Source organism: Ursus maritimus, unplaced genomic scaffold (genome assembly GCF_017311325.1).
Source record: "Ursus maritimus isolate PB19 unplaced genomic scaffold, ASM1731132v1 scaffold_32, whole genome shotgun sequence".
NCBI lineage: Eukaryota > Metazoa > Chordata > Mammalia > Carnivora > Ursidae > Ursus > Ursus maritimus.
In genome coordinates this window covers 18,644,144-18,657,762 of record NW_024425786.1, presented here as the reverse complement: position 1 = coordinate 18,657,762, position 13,619 = coordinate 18,644,144, and the positions used below count along the sequence as shown (strand labels likewise).

At 42.1% G+C, this 13,619-nt stretch overlaps 1 protein-coding gene across 1 annotated transcript; it reads right to left on the bottom strand.

Annotated features, from left to right (window-relative positions):
• Positions 1 to 4,353: 4,353 nt before the first annotated feature.
• On the bottom strand, positions 4,354 to 9,192 carry LOC103666536 (pre-mRNA-splicing factor SYF2-like). The gene is made up of 5 exons (XM_040619006.1): positions 9,058 to 9,192; positions 8,745 to 8,858; positions 6,036 to 6,160; positions 5,092 to 5,190; positions 4,354 to 4,582 (listed from the first exon to the last, which is right to left on the bottom strand). The coding sequence occupies exons 1-5, from the start codon at positions 9,085 to 9,087 to the stop codon at positions 4,570 to 4,572; spliced, it is 381 nt and encodes a 126-aa protein (XP_040474940.1). The 5' UTR covers positions 9,088 to 9,192; the 3' UTR covers positions 4,354 to 4,569.
• Between the last annotated feature and the right edge of the window lie 4,427 nt (positions 9,193 to 13,619).

Genomic DNA, 13,619 nt, shown 5'->3' with positions numbered 1-13,619 from the left:
TAGGGTTCACTGACCTTACCTGGAGTTTGTGAGAAATGCTAAGACTCAGTTCTCCACCCCAGAGCTGAATCTTAATATTCCCAGTTGATGTGGGTCTTCATTTTGAGAAGTTAGGCCTAAAATTTATGGAATTCTGACATAGTTTTGTCCTAGATGAGTTAAACTACAAGTTTTAGGGCAGGAAGCTTCAGCCAGAGAGGTAGAAATGGAATGCCTCTTTGAGCTCTAAAATCTGTGATGTTAGCTGCATTTCTTTATTATGGTTTTTTTTTTTTGAAAGTATGTTTTTCTTTCTTATTTGCTTTAGCTCTTTGCCACCAACTTGGGTAGTCTCTTAAATTTAGGAAATAATGAAACCAATTTCCAGTAGGCAGGTAGGTAAGGTAGAGAACAGGATAGGCAGAATATTAGAGACAAAACAAATAACTCAGGAAAAGAAACAGGCAAAGTCCTGAATTCTTAAGTAGAAGGGACAGTAGGGAAGGTTCTGAAGTGGGACTTAATTTGCTGTTTACTAAAGCTGTGCTGTCGAGTATTTTACCTGTACTTTCCAATAACACAGCCACTGGCCCCACGTATAATTACTTTACATCCAGTTTCTCAGTCCTACTAGCCAGTTCTGAAGTGTTAAGACTAGTGGCTGTGTTACCGTAAAGTACAGATAATAGAACGTTTCTATCCTGAAACATTGTGTGGGAAGGAGCTGCTGTAATAAAATTTGACCTTATGAAAAGTGTAAATGGACAATGAACAGGGGAAATTCCTGTAAGAAAGGGTTGCTCCTCTGGGTAAACATGTCCATTTTACATCTAGGTTAACAGTAGTTACCAGGAGGGGGACATGTTCCTAAAGGAGTACGGAAGTTTATGCTGTAGGTTCATTTTTATTCTAAGGAGACCTGAGAACATCGGTAGGCTGGCCTGGTTACAGCCAAATTCAATAAAACATGAGGATTTGAGTTGTAACTGAAAATGTGGCTAATATGAACACCTTGTTAGTATCTTTAGTTGGTATCCTTAGCAAAGTTGCAGAGGATTTCCTGGTGAGGGAGACTTTGGAAAAGAATTTCTGATGTGGTAACAATCTTCTTCACCTTTGTTTCGCTGGTAACAGCATTCGCTCTGATGATGACATGTATTCGAATACTGCCCTTAACGGCTAAGTGACTGGACAAGTCATGTAGCTTCTTCAGCCATACTCCTTCAGTATATAAGAAAGGTCTGGCTAATTGCCACTTCGGATACTTCTGCAGTGATTTTTATCTTCGACATTCTTCACCATCAGCTTCTCCTGTTAGCACACTTGAGGCTTTGCTATTTCCTCTTTCATTTCTTAAGTCTGTTGGCTCATTTTCTCTTACTGTCTAGTGTCCTGAAAAGAGTATGGTTTATATTCATTTTTTTTTTTTTCCCATAATTGCCCTATCAGGTACTAACAGTGTTCTTGTCTAAGTTCACCTTGTCTGTTGGGTCTAGCTGGGTCTGTGGTGTTTCCTCTGTCCTGGGCTTTGTAACACAGAAGATAATGTACTGTGTGTGTAAACCCAGACTGGCTCTCATTAGGTTAAGTGGGATGCAGTTGCCCAGGTGTGCTACCTGTTCCCGTGTGAATGGTGGACAGTATAGCAAGGTGGTGCTGATGGTGCGAAATTGTACCAAGAGACTAGATTCAGTGCTTTCTAGTGGAAATGAGGAACCATATTAAAGAAGGTAAAAGAATTAGTGTAACTTTTTTGCCCCAGTAGATCTAAAATGTCATTTCAATATTATAAGAATTAGTGGCATTTTACTTTTTTTGTACTAGGTATTGTGATCAGCGTGTATTTTACACTTAAAGCACACCTCAGTTTGTCCTAGCCGCTTTTCAAATCACATATGGTGGGTGGCCACCATCCTGAAAAGCACATCCCTAGATTGGTTCAGGTGTTAAACCTTTTGCTTTTTTCTTTAATAAAAGTGTGAACCGGAGGAACTGTGTCTAACTCACCATAGCATGCTGTCCTTTCATTTTCTTTGCTGGAAACCTCTATTAAGCTTATCTAAAATAAAACTTGGTCTTAACGAGTGCTTTTCACGCTATATAGAGTCCTTCCTCAGAATTTCCGTTCACTCGGGGATTTACATGCGTTTATTTCCTTTGACCTCTTCATTTCCTACACTGGCTTTGTCCTTTGCCCACTGTTGGGATTGTATCCTTGGCCTGCTGCTCTCTCTACAAGCTCGGCAACATCCTCCACGCCGCCTTCAACTACTACCGTCTACTGACTGAAAATCCGTTTCCTGAGTTTGTTCCAGTGCCTGCTGCCCAGCTCTTCAAGATGAACCTTTCCTGTACTGAGCTTACTTCAGGTTGCTTATTTGACCATCCACCCAGTCACCTTCGGAGTGGTCCTCAAATCAGACTGGCATCTTCGCTTTTGGTTGAAGCAGCAGTCAGTGGCTGTTGGGGAGTGCTTTTCTCCTCTGGAGAAATGTTTCCTTTACTCTTTTAAAGATTTTATTGATTTAAGAGCACAAGCAGGGGGATAGGGAGAAGCAGACTCCCCTGTGAGCAGGGAGCCCCAATACTGGGCTCAATCCCAGGGCCCCAGGAATCGTAAGCCAAGCCGAGCCGAGGGCAGACCCTTAATCAACTGAACCACTCAGGTGCCCCTATTTTTCCTTTAAATCCAGATAATTAAGATTTCTATGAAGCCTATCCTTATTGTTCCCTCCTCTTTTCCCTTAGTACACTGGCATTAAATGTTTTCTTGGAAAATACTGGAGAACCAAGTAAAACAGGCCGGTTATTAGGTTTTTTGAGAAGACTGGGCAGCAAAGGTGTGTATTTGTCTTCAATTTTTTTTTTTTTATTAAGATGTGTTTATTTTGGAGATAGCACTAGTGGGAGAGGGAGAGGGAGAGAATCTTGAGCAGAGAACACAAGCAGGGGGCAACAGGCAGAGGGTTGTTCTTCCCTGAGCAACGAGCCCCACATGGGACTAGATCCCGGGAGCCTGGGATCATGACCTAAGTGGAAGGCAGATGCTTTTTTTTTTATTTTTTTATTATGATATGTTAGTCACCATACAGTACATCATTAGTTTCTGATGTAGTGTTCCATCATTCATTGTTTGGAAGGCAGATGCTTAACTGACTGAGCCACCCAGGTGTCCCTTGAATTTTTTTTTTTTTTTTCAAGGAGTTACGCGTGTTTTTTGTTTGTTTTTGTCAAGAGTGGGAGAGCACACAAGCAGGGGGAGAGGCAGGCACAGGGAAGAGCAGGCTCCTGCTGAGCAGGGAGCCTGATGGGGGCTCAATCCCAGGACCCTGGGATCATGACCTAAGCTGAAGGCAGACACTTAACTAACTGAGCCACCCAGGGACCCCTCCCTAGACTTAATGCCTCTGTCTGCATTCCACAGAGGGAATCATACATAGCATGATGTACATGCTGGATTTTTTTTTTAATGCCTTATACAAACTCTTTGGATATGAGCATCTTTTCACGTTTGTATATACAGATCTACCTCCTTCTATATTTGAATGTACAACATTAAAGTTTCTCCATTCACAGTACATTCAATGTACCATTATTAAAATTGCACTTACATTACCATCTTAACTAGCCCATCATTCACTAAATCAGAGCTACTGGTGTGCCCAACTTAACTGATCCCAGTCCTACTCTTCTCATATAAAATGGCACAAATAACCTTTACTTTCATGGGATACTCCTGACTTTCAAGGTTTCTGTCCTATATTTCCCATAATTACTACTCAAACTAATGCCCTCATTCTTCAGTTACAGTTGAAATAAGGTTAAAATTTCAATTAGGTTTAAAAAAAAAACCATTGTATTATGTAAGCTTTAATAATACTTTGACCAAATGTTTTAACTTACTTTCTTCCAAGGGAAATTTGCTTTTGAAAATGGTGTATTTACAAAATGTCATTAGAGGAGCAGTACCTATCTTTTGTGCCTGTCCCATAAATGTACCTGGGCCCTGGGGTAGAGCATGGGATAGGCTAGTGTCTGTTAACTGACTATTTCTGGAGAGGGTTGGCCAGGGTAATTTCCAGGAGCCACTGTCCCCTTCCTTTCACTACCTACCATAGCTTACAAGAAAAATCAGTCTCAATTTAGCATTCTATCTCTGAAGCTCCCAAGTTCAACTCTAGGTCAAGTCAAACATACAACAAACTAAGGATGACGGTGACTCACATGTCTGTAGCTAGGAGATTTAAGCCCAGCAGAGGACACACACGAAGCACACACTCTGAACACAGAAATACATGACTTTTTTTCTGAAATGAGTGAATAATAAATACATAAACATGAAAATATAGTCATAGAACACTTCACAAATTATAAAAGGAAAGGTAAAGTCCTGGTTTACTGTTGTAATTTGGCAGTCAAAACAGTTCCTAAAGGAGATTAGACTGCTGTTCCTCTTTCTAAATTCTGTTTAATTTCAGCTGTATACTTCCCATAGAATCTTTCTGCTTTCTTATTGAATTTGGCATTTCTTTCATTAATGTAGTCGATATCTGCATCATCATTATAAGGACGTCTCCGGCTATACTTGTCTCATTTTTCAATTCTGGAGGAAGGAAAAAAAAATTTACAAAATTCAAAATTGCCTTCTTTTTTGATCTTAACAAAACCTGCCTGAAACTAAGACTAGAATCAGTAATGGAAACAGATACACAAAATTCCAAGCTGCTTTCTTTTGTGGTCTTAAGACTGGAAGTAATATCTTTAGGAAAAAATTCTATGAAGAAATATGTTCATTGAACTTTACTGAATTTATAAGTTAATAGTACTATCAGAGGATCTAGTCTTAAGACTGGGAACACAACTTCATGTTGAAATACAAGGGCAGTGACCTATTATACTACTTTGAGAGAATTTATATATATACTGCTGGTTCTGCCTAATTACCCTATTCAAAACATAAACATACAAGTGATGGCGATGGGACCACTCTTCAAACTAGTAATTCAGGTGTTCCTTAATTTCTACCCTTTGCTACACTTGAAGACCACAAAGTTAATTTTGTCACGAAGATGAAATCAGTACTAAAACTTACGGCTGCATGATAGTACTTACTGCTTTTCCCAGTCTATGACCATCCTATCAATTTCCTCTGTGGAGGGCACATGGGTTCCATGAAGAAGACTGTTGGATGTTGGGTAGAACTCCTCTCCACTGAGAAAGAGCAAGGTATAAGTAACACTATAAAGATTCCATACCATCAGAACTGGACAATGTTTAGTGGTCAAAAATGGAAACCTCTGGGATCACACTTGATTTCAAAGAAACAAATCAGACCTGAAAAAAGGTACTTAAGAAATCATCTACTCTAGTGCCCAAGTGAGGCAGCAGCTGAGGACCAGAGGCTAATGGACTCACCCACCCTAGTCATACAGTGAGAGAGCTTGAGTGAGAGCATGGTGTGCTCTGAACAGTTCAGAGCTCTCTCTGCACCATCCCTGCTGCAGCAGTCGTGATCTTAAGCACACCACCTGTCTTAGGGAAGGAGCTGGTGCAGCTTAGCACCGCTTACTGCACCTGATCAGGGCAGATGCCCTCCACAGGTAAGGGACACAGTCGCAGCAACAGTAATCATGAGGATGGTTCTACACACAGTCCTATGTGCCAAACATTAAGCACACTGTGTGAGTGCATTCATTCATCTTTACCGTAACCCTATGAGGTACGCGCTACTATTCCTTGTATACAGATGAGGAAACAATGTGTGACACGTCTAGTAAGACGCTTAACTGACTGAGCCACCCAGGTGCCCCTATGGTCTTTATTGGAGCTTTTGTTACTGTAGCTTAGGCTCTTACTCTAAGCGCCATTGCTTATGCCACTCTAACTATGTGCCAGGCACTGCTGTTAAGTGTTTTACACATTGTATTCTCACAACTCTCTCAGGTGCAGCTGAGACCAGAGCCGGAGTGCTCACCTGCTATGCCATATGCTGCCTCGACAAAACACAAGAGAATCCCGGAATCCACAGCTTGTAAGGATGGTGGAATTGTACTTACTTTTTTCTTTTCTTCTTCCTGCAGCTCCCATTCCAGACGAGCTTTTTTAGCCTCCCACTTTGCAAGTAGTTTAAGTCTTTTATCTTCCTCCACAACTTCTGGTGATTTAACTTTCGAGCTTCATTCTACCACCAGGATACACAAAGTTTGTCAGCACAGGTATGGAAACAAATCTAAATAGACGTTACCTGTCTTCTTGTATGGCAGGCATCCAAAGCAGACCTTTGGATTTTATCCTGAACGGAGGAGAGCCACTAGAGAAGTTTCCGTGTGTATTTGTGTTGGGGGAATTTTATGGAGGGGGAGATGAGGAGGTCAATACCTATTCCTATAACTTTAAATATTCTTTTACTACCTTCAAGGAACCAGGTGGTAGGGATGGAAAGAGCTATGGTTTGGAAGTAAGAAGGCTTGAGGGACATATGGACTTGACTACTCTCTGGCTGTGAGATATAAGCAAGTTTTTTAGGATTGGATTGGAACAGGGTTTCCCACAGTGTGAGTTCCACTGTACAGAGGGACTTGAGAGGATTTTAGATGCTACTGAATGACACTGAGTCCATACAGAGAAGGTGATTCCATTTTCATGTCTCTTTTCATTCAAATTGGGTCCAAGACAAATTCTCAGCGACTAATGGGTTTAACACTTCTGAAAACACCTTTCCTAACACCTCCTTTAAAAACAAACAGGGTAGGAGACACCATCAGAATGCATCCCACAAAATCCAGACTGGGAAGCTACAGAAAAAATAATCTTTTTTTCCCAACCAAATCAAACAAAATGACCTCCCCCAACCCAAAATAAACAAAACACAAAAACTCAAAAATAAAACCCCAAAACAGAAAAGATGAAAAGAGAACCTCTAAAGACATAAAAATGTAAAATTCTCATCTTTAATAGTAACATTAAATTTAAACAGCAATTTCAAGATAAACACTGAGCAAGTGGACAGGTGGTCACATGTATAAACTGTGAAGGTGTTGGGAGAGAAACTCCAATCTAATTTTTATGAATTTGAGAAAGTTTTTAGATCACAGTTAGTGGCAGAGTTAGGCCAAGACCAAATTTCCTGATTTCTGGCTGTTTTCCCCCCCATCTATGAATATTTTAATATCTCCTTTTTTAAAAAAATTATTTTTAAGTAATCTCTACAACCCTACATGGGGCTTGATCACAAACCCGAGATCAAGAGTTGCTTGCTTCACTGACTGAGCCAGCCAGGTGCCCCTTAGATACCTATTTAACCATACCACCATCACACTCCCAAATTAATTAATTCCTTAATATCAAATATCCTGTAATGTTCACATTTTCCTGATGGTCTCAAGTGTTCATTATTTTTACAGTCTGAATTCAGACAAGTTCCATATACTGTGATTAATCAATACATCTCTTAAGGTTTATTTAATCTATAGTTTCCTTCTCCATCTTTTTTACCCCTTGCTCTTTTGAGGACTGTGAAAATGATCAGGCTGATTATCCTATTTCCCAAAGTGCTAGCTGCCTCCCTGTGATGTCCTTTAACAGGCTCCCTGTATTTCTTGTAAATTGGTCATTAGATCTAGTGGTTCCGTTCAGTTCAGGTAATATTTAACAAGACTACTTATAAGCAGCTAGTTTATATACTTCTATCAGGAGACACATAATCGCCGATTTTCTCCCTTTTTGTGATGTTTGCAGTTACTGATTACCTAGATCCAGTGATCCATTAAAGATTACAAACGCATGATGTTTAAATTATATTACTTCTTCACATAACATCCAGCCTACTCTTTACACAGTGTTTCAAATTAAGTGTGTGTGTGTCTGACTACTTTTTGAATTGAGTTTTTCTGGGCAAATATAACTACACGCCTCACACATACCCTGTCTCCGGCTACCTGCGGGCCTCCCACCCTAATGAGGACTCTGCCTTTAACTTGTCCTTACTGCTTGGATGCCTCTTCCCCCAACTCCTTTACTTGTCTGGTAATATCCCACTCATCTTTCTAGCAGCTTAGTTGTCCCATTCGTCTTTAGTTGTCTTTTTCTTCTCTGTACTTTTTTTTTTTTTTAAGATTTTATTTATTTATTTGACATGACAGAGACAGCCAGCGAGAGAGGGAACACAGCAGGGGGAGTGGGAGAGGAAGAAGCAGGCTCCCAGCAGAGGAGCCTGATGTGGGGCTCGATCCCAGAACGCCGGGATCACGCCCTGAGCCGAAGGCAGACGCTTAAGGACTGAGCCACCCAGGCGCCCCTCTTCTCTGTACTTCTCAGGCACTTTATTCCTCCCTCTAACATACAATTACCAAGTCGTAGAGTAATTATTGGTTATGGACCTGCCTCCATAACGAGGCAGGAGCCTTACCGTATTTACCACTGTATCCACATACCTAGTTGGCTATGGCACACTAGGAGCTTGGGGGTACGGGGGGAGGAGGGTGTTTGGATGAACCAACGAGTGGCCAACTTGCTGTATGACAACAGACAAAACCAGTGTCTGGGTCCAGAAACGGATTGAGACATTCTAGAAGTGAGGCCTAGGCACGAGCATTTTAAAAAAGTTCTAGAGTGATTCCAGAGTGCTACCAGGGTTGAAACCAGCGGCAAAGATCTTTCTTCAGCTCCGCAGGCGTGTCAGGCGCGCCGGTGCGACTTGCTCGTCCCTCCACGAACCCAAACGCGCCACCCAGGTGACAGGTCTCGGCTGCTCGGGGGCTACTCACCCGCTTCAGGTGCAGCTCCCGGAATTTGCGCAGCCTCTGTTCGCGCTTCTGGGCGGCCAGCTCCGCGGGGGCCGCGAGGGTCTGCTCCGCCTCTTCCACGCTGTCCACCGGCACCTGCGGCGAGGAGGACCGGCTGGAGGCGGGGCGGCCCGGGCGGATTCCCCGCCGGTGCCACGGAGCCGGGCCGAGAGCGCACAGCTGCCCGACCCCACGGTGTGTGCGCCTCCCTCCCTGGCATCGCCTGTACGTGTAGGCCAAACCGCTAGCCGCAGACGTCCTTATCCCCAACCCCTGGGCAAAGCCCGCCACCCACCTTCCCAGCCACGGCCTCCTGAGCGGCCATCACCCGGCAGCGCTCTACCCCTCAGACTTCTGGCAACAACAAATAACTTCTCCGACTCTCTCGCTCACTTCCGGCCGCCGGCAGCCACAGGTTTCGGGGGACCCGGGCCCTCATCGGGAGATGAGGAACCAATCCCCGTCCGTCGAAGCCCTGGGCGGCATCCGATTGGGCCAGGCCTGTGCACCCGGGACATTGAGCAGCGACACCTGGGCGACGCGGATAAAACCAGAGAAGAGACCTGGCGTCTGCGCCGTCGGGACGGTAAAGAGGAGGAAGAGGGGGGGAAAGGGAATAAACCATCAAATTGTGAGAAAGCAACCCAAAGCACAGGTTGTGCCCCTCAACTGACCAACCTTTTAGTTCAGATTTCTGAATACCAAATACAAAGTAGATTCACATCCCGTCATCCTGTTTTAATCCCTGCCTAAGTTTATTGTCGCCCTGCTCAGTGTGGCGCGCGCTCCAAGAGAACAGCTGGTTCCTTGTGGCCCGAACGGTACCGGGTGCAGGGTATGAACTAATTTCATACTGTTGAATGAATGAAGGAACAAACTGGTTGGGGATTATTTGGTATCTCGAGTATCTTTGTGATGCGGAAGGATGTCTTGGATTGATTTGAGGCTTTGACTTTCTTCTGAAAATTCTGCACAGAATAGCATTCTTCATCTATCTGTCCACTCATTCAATATTGAACTGTATAATCATTCTTATTTATTTACTAACTAGTCTATCCTCTGGTCCATCATCTATGAAAAAGAAATAATAAAGCAATACTCATGTCAGAGTAGTCTGAGGACAAATTAGATAATAGGGGTGAAGTATCTGTGACTAGTACCTGGCCCACAGCAAATGATGAGTAATTGCTGACTTTTACCAGTTGGCATTAGATGTGCCCCTCTGCTGCCTGAGTTCTTCTTCAGTGTCTTTCTTCAGGGAACCCTTAACCTGCACCACCTGAAGAGTCAGCTTCCCCTGTTATAGCTCGTCATGCTGTCTTCTTGTTGCATTTACATAAGTGTAATTAAATAAGGTGGAATTGCTTGTTTAATGGCATTAATTTAAAGGAGACAAATTTCTTAACCACTATTAAAGCAGCACATCTAGGCCTTTATGTTTTCTTTATTATGGATGAATTGACAAAGGAGTCTTACATGTATTTATGTTCTCTAGGAACAGAAATGTCAGTGACAAAATTATTTTCAGTAAGATCACATCAGAATTACAGGTTTTACAAAATATTTTGTCAGAGTCCTATGAACTGAAACCAAATAATTCAGGAGAATTTAATGAAGGAACTGTTTACAAAGTTGTAGACTGGGTTAAGAGAAACCAGCAAAAGAAAGTGAAGCGTTCCAGGGCTAGCATCAGGGGGAAGGCATTTCTACCCCTAATCCTAAAGAGGTAAGGGAAGGATAGGATAGGATAGGATAGGAGAGGGTCTTCAGACAGAAGCCCCGACTAAAGAAACTAGCCCATAATCCGGGTGGGGAATAAATATCCTGACCTCATTTCTCCCATATTTATCTTCTGTAGGTGCCACTCATTGGAAGGACCCAATGAGAAGAGAGCAATAAACAAGAGAGCTTATTGACACAGTCCATAGAGGCCAGCACTCGTGGGTGCAGAACAGAGTGGACACTGGTGGAAGGTGGTTCTAAAGGAGCAAACAAAATATCTAGCACAGCTCTGTTCATGGAACATGGTAAAAATTTCGTAATTTTTTGAGGTCTCAGAAGAGCTCTTTGGTCAAGTTATATTTGCATAGATTTAGTAACAAGAACAGAAGAAGATGTGTGGTCAATTGAATTTTCCAAGATGATAGAAGATCTTCCATCCTATGTGCTATTCTTACAAGGTGACATTGACACACCTTCCAAGGAGAGGTAAGATCTATGTCCCTAATCCTTGAATATGTGACTGGAAGAAGTGACACTATGTGATTTCTGAGGCTAAGTCTTAAAAGGGAAAACAGATTCCACCTGGTTCTCTTGGGATGCTTGTTTTTTGAACTCAGTCACCATTCTTTGAGGAAGCCCAGCCCAAATGGAGAGGTCATGTAGGCCTGAAAATTGGTACAACCCTTAGGGAGGGCAATTTGGCAATATTTATAAAAATTACAAAGACATTTACTCTTTGACTCCACTATTACACTTCTGGGGATTTATCCTACAAGTGCAATTGCACAGGTATAAAATGACTTATGTACAAGGATTGCTTAGGGCATCTGTTTTCTCATATGATTTAGTAAAGATGACAAGATAGCAGATTCACTGGGCGAGAATGAACAATATTCTTTGTTGGCTGTCGTTTAAAGCTTGTTGGGGAAAAACAAAAAAAATATAAAAAATAAAATAAAATAAAGCTTGTTGGGTAAATTTGGTAAAGCCTCTGTATACATGATAACATCTTGGCCAACAGAAGGAACAAAGACAGTGGGATGAATTCTTCCTCATGCCCAGGGAAAGCCAGGGGGCGATGATCTAACTCTCCCGGTAGAAATCATGGCCTAAGATCCGTGCCACATAACCACTGAGTGCCATTCAGGGCTGCTCAGTAAACACCTGGACAGGACGACCAATTGGTGCCAAACCAGTAACTTTCTTTCAGTATAACAGAATGTTCACGAAGTTCGAGATAGTCATCCCACATCTCGGGTATAATTGGGTTGGTTCTGTTTAGAGTGATTTTGTTGTTGTTTCCAACATGGGGGTGCCTAGGTGTTCAAATGTCCATATTCTGGGGTAAGCCACATAAATCCATCCCAAAATTTGGGTATAGCCACCCATGATTCTGACAGTCATAATTTTAGGATTCTTTTGGTTAACAAGTTGGTGGGCTGTCTGCATAGTTTGGTTAACAGAAAATGAATACTTACGTCCTGTGTCATTAATAGTGTGTGTTATAGGTCAGGCTTCTAGATCAGGGCTACTAACGTCAGATGTACGAAGGACACCAATCTCAGCGTGTTCTTCCGTAATTGTTGCTTTAAGGCCTTCCAATCTCCCCCCAAGTAAGTGGTAATATCCACCATGGTAATTTTGACAAGCTAGAGGGAGGAAGCTGTCCACGTATTCAACAGTTGGATTGATTTTTATTTTGGGCAAATGAGTGGGTCTATTGCAGAAAGACATTTCCATCAGGTGTCCATCCCATGACTGGACGCCATAGGATAAACAGAAACCTAACCAAATGATTTCTAAAAATTATATGATTGTACTTGGGCTGTGAATTTTCTGTGGATTTATTGCCCATCTATACTGGGGAAATTAATATAAGAGCTTCAGGGCTTTGGGAACAAATGTGAGGCCAAGTGACCTAAGGCTGTATCTGTGAACCTAAACCAGTTCTAAAGAACTGAAGTTTATTAAAGAGGGGATTTTACCCCCAGCAGAGAAGGCTGACCTTGTGTCAAAGATAAAAAGTCATGAGAATTCCAATCAGAAGGAGTAAGATCCCAAATATTTCAACTGGCTTAATCATCCTATAAAATGCTCATATAGCCTTCAAGGTTCCTTAAATATTAAGTGTTTAGACACCTAAGTATTCATAAAACTCCCCACTTTAGACAAATATTTCTACAATCAGAAATGCAAGAATCAGGGTTACATGTGTGAATAAAACTTTGGATAGTAGAGCTGGTATAACGATCATAGGATAAGAGGAATAGGAGAGTATAAAGGATGATGAAAAAACTTGAAATTGTAATATACAGGCCTGGTCCAGAGTCTTGGGATAGCTGTCCACACAGACGTCATCTACTTCTGGGATGTCTTACGTTTTAATTCTCTGATAGGAATGGATTGCCCACCAGGTATTAGAGATTTCCTTAAATGAGCACTGTGAACCCAAGAATCAATGCCTTTGAGTTTAACTGCACAAGGATTTGTCAAAGTAACCCGGTAGGGTCCTTTCCATTGAGGCTGTAAAGCATCCTTGTGGTGATGTGTTTTCCAATAGACAGAATCTCCAGGTTGAAGGTGGTGACATGGGATGTCTGTCTCCTGGGAGCATGCTGTGGAAGAACTTTTCTACCAAGCATGCATTTTCTTTAAGGCTTCTCTAACCCCTCGTAATAGTCAAGCATTTCTCCTTTAATTAATAAAGGTTCATGAATTTCTGGACTTAATCTCATAGGTCTCCTAGTCGTGATCTCAAAAGACAATAATTTATGTTTTTTGAAAGGTGTGGACCTTAAATTTAACAATATAATTGGCAGTACCTTAGGCCAGGGTAAGTTAAAGGCTTCTCTAAATTTAGCCAGTTGGGTTTTAATTATACCATCTGTCCATTCTGCCAATCCTGATTACTAATGAAAATGTAAAATAGGCCTAATATCAAAATTGTCTTAATTATTTGCCCACTAATGGGTCCCTCGATCGCTGTGCGATTCAGATGGCACTCTCCCATTGGGAGTGATGTTTCCTAATAATAACTTGGCTATTGCTGGCGCAGTGGCTCTGTGACAAGGGAAGCCTTCTATCCAATGGGTGCACATACAAATCATTACTAACCCATATTTACATCCCTGAGAG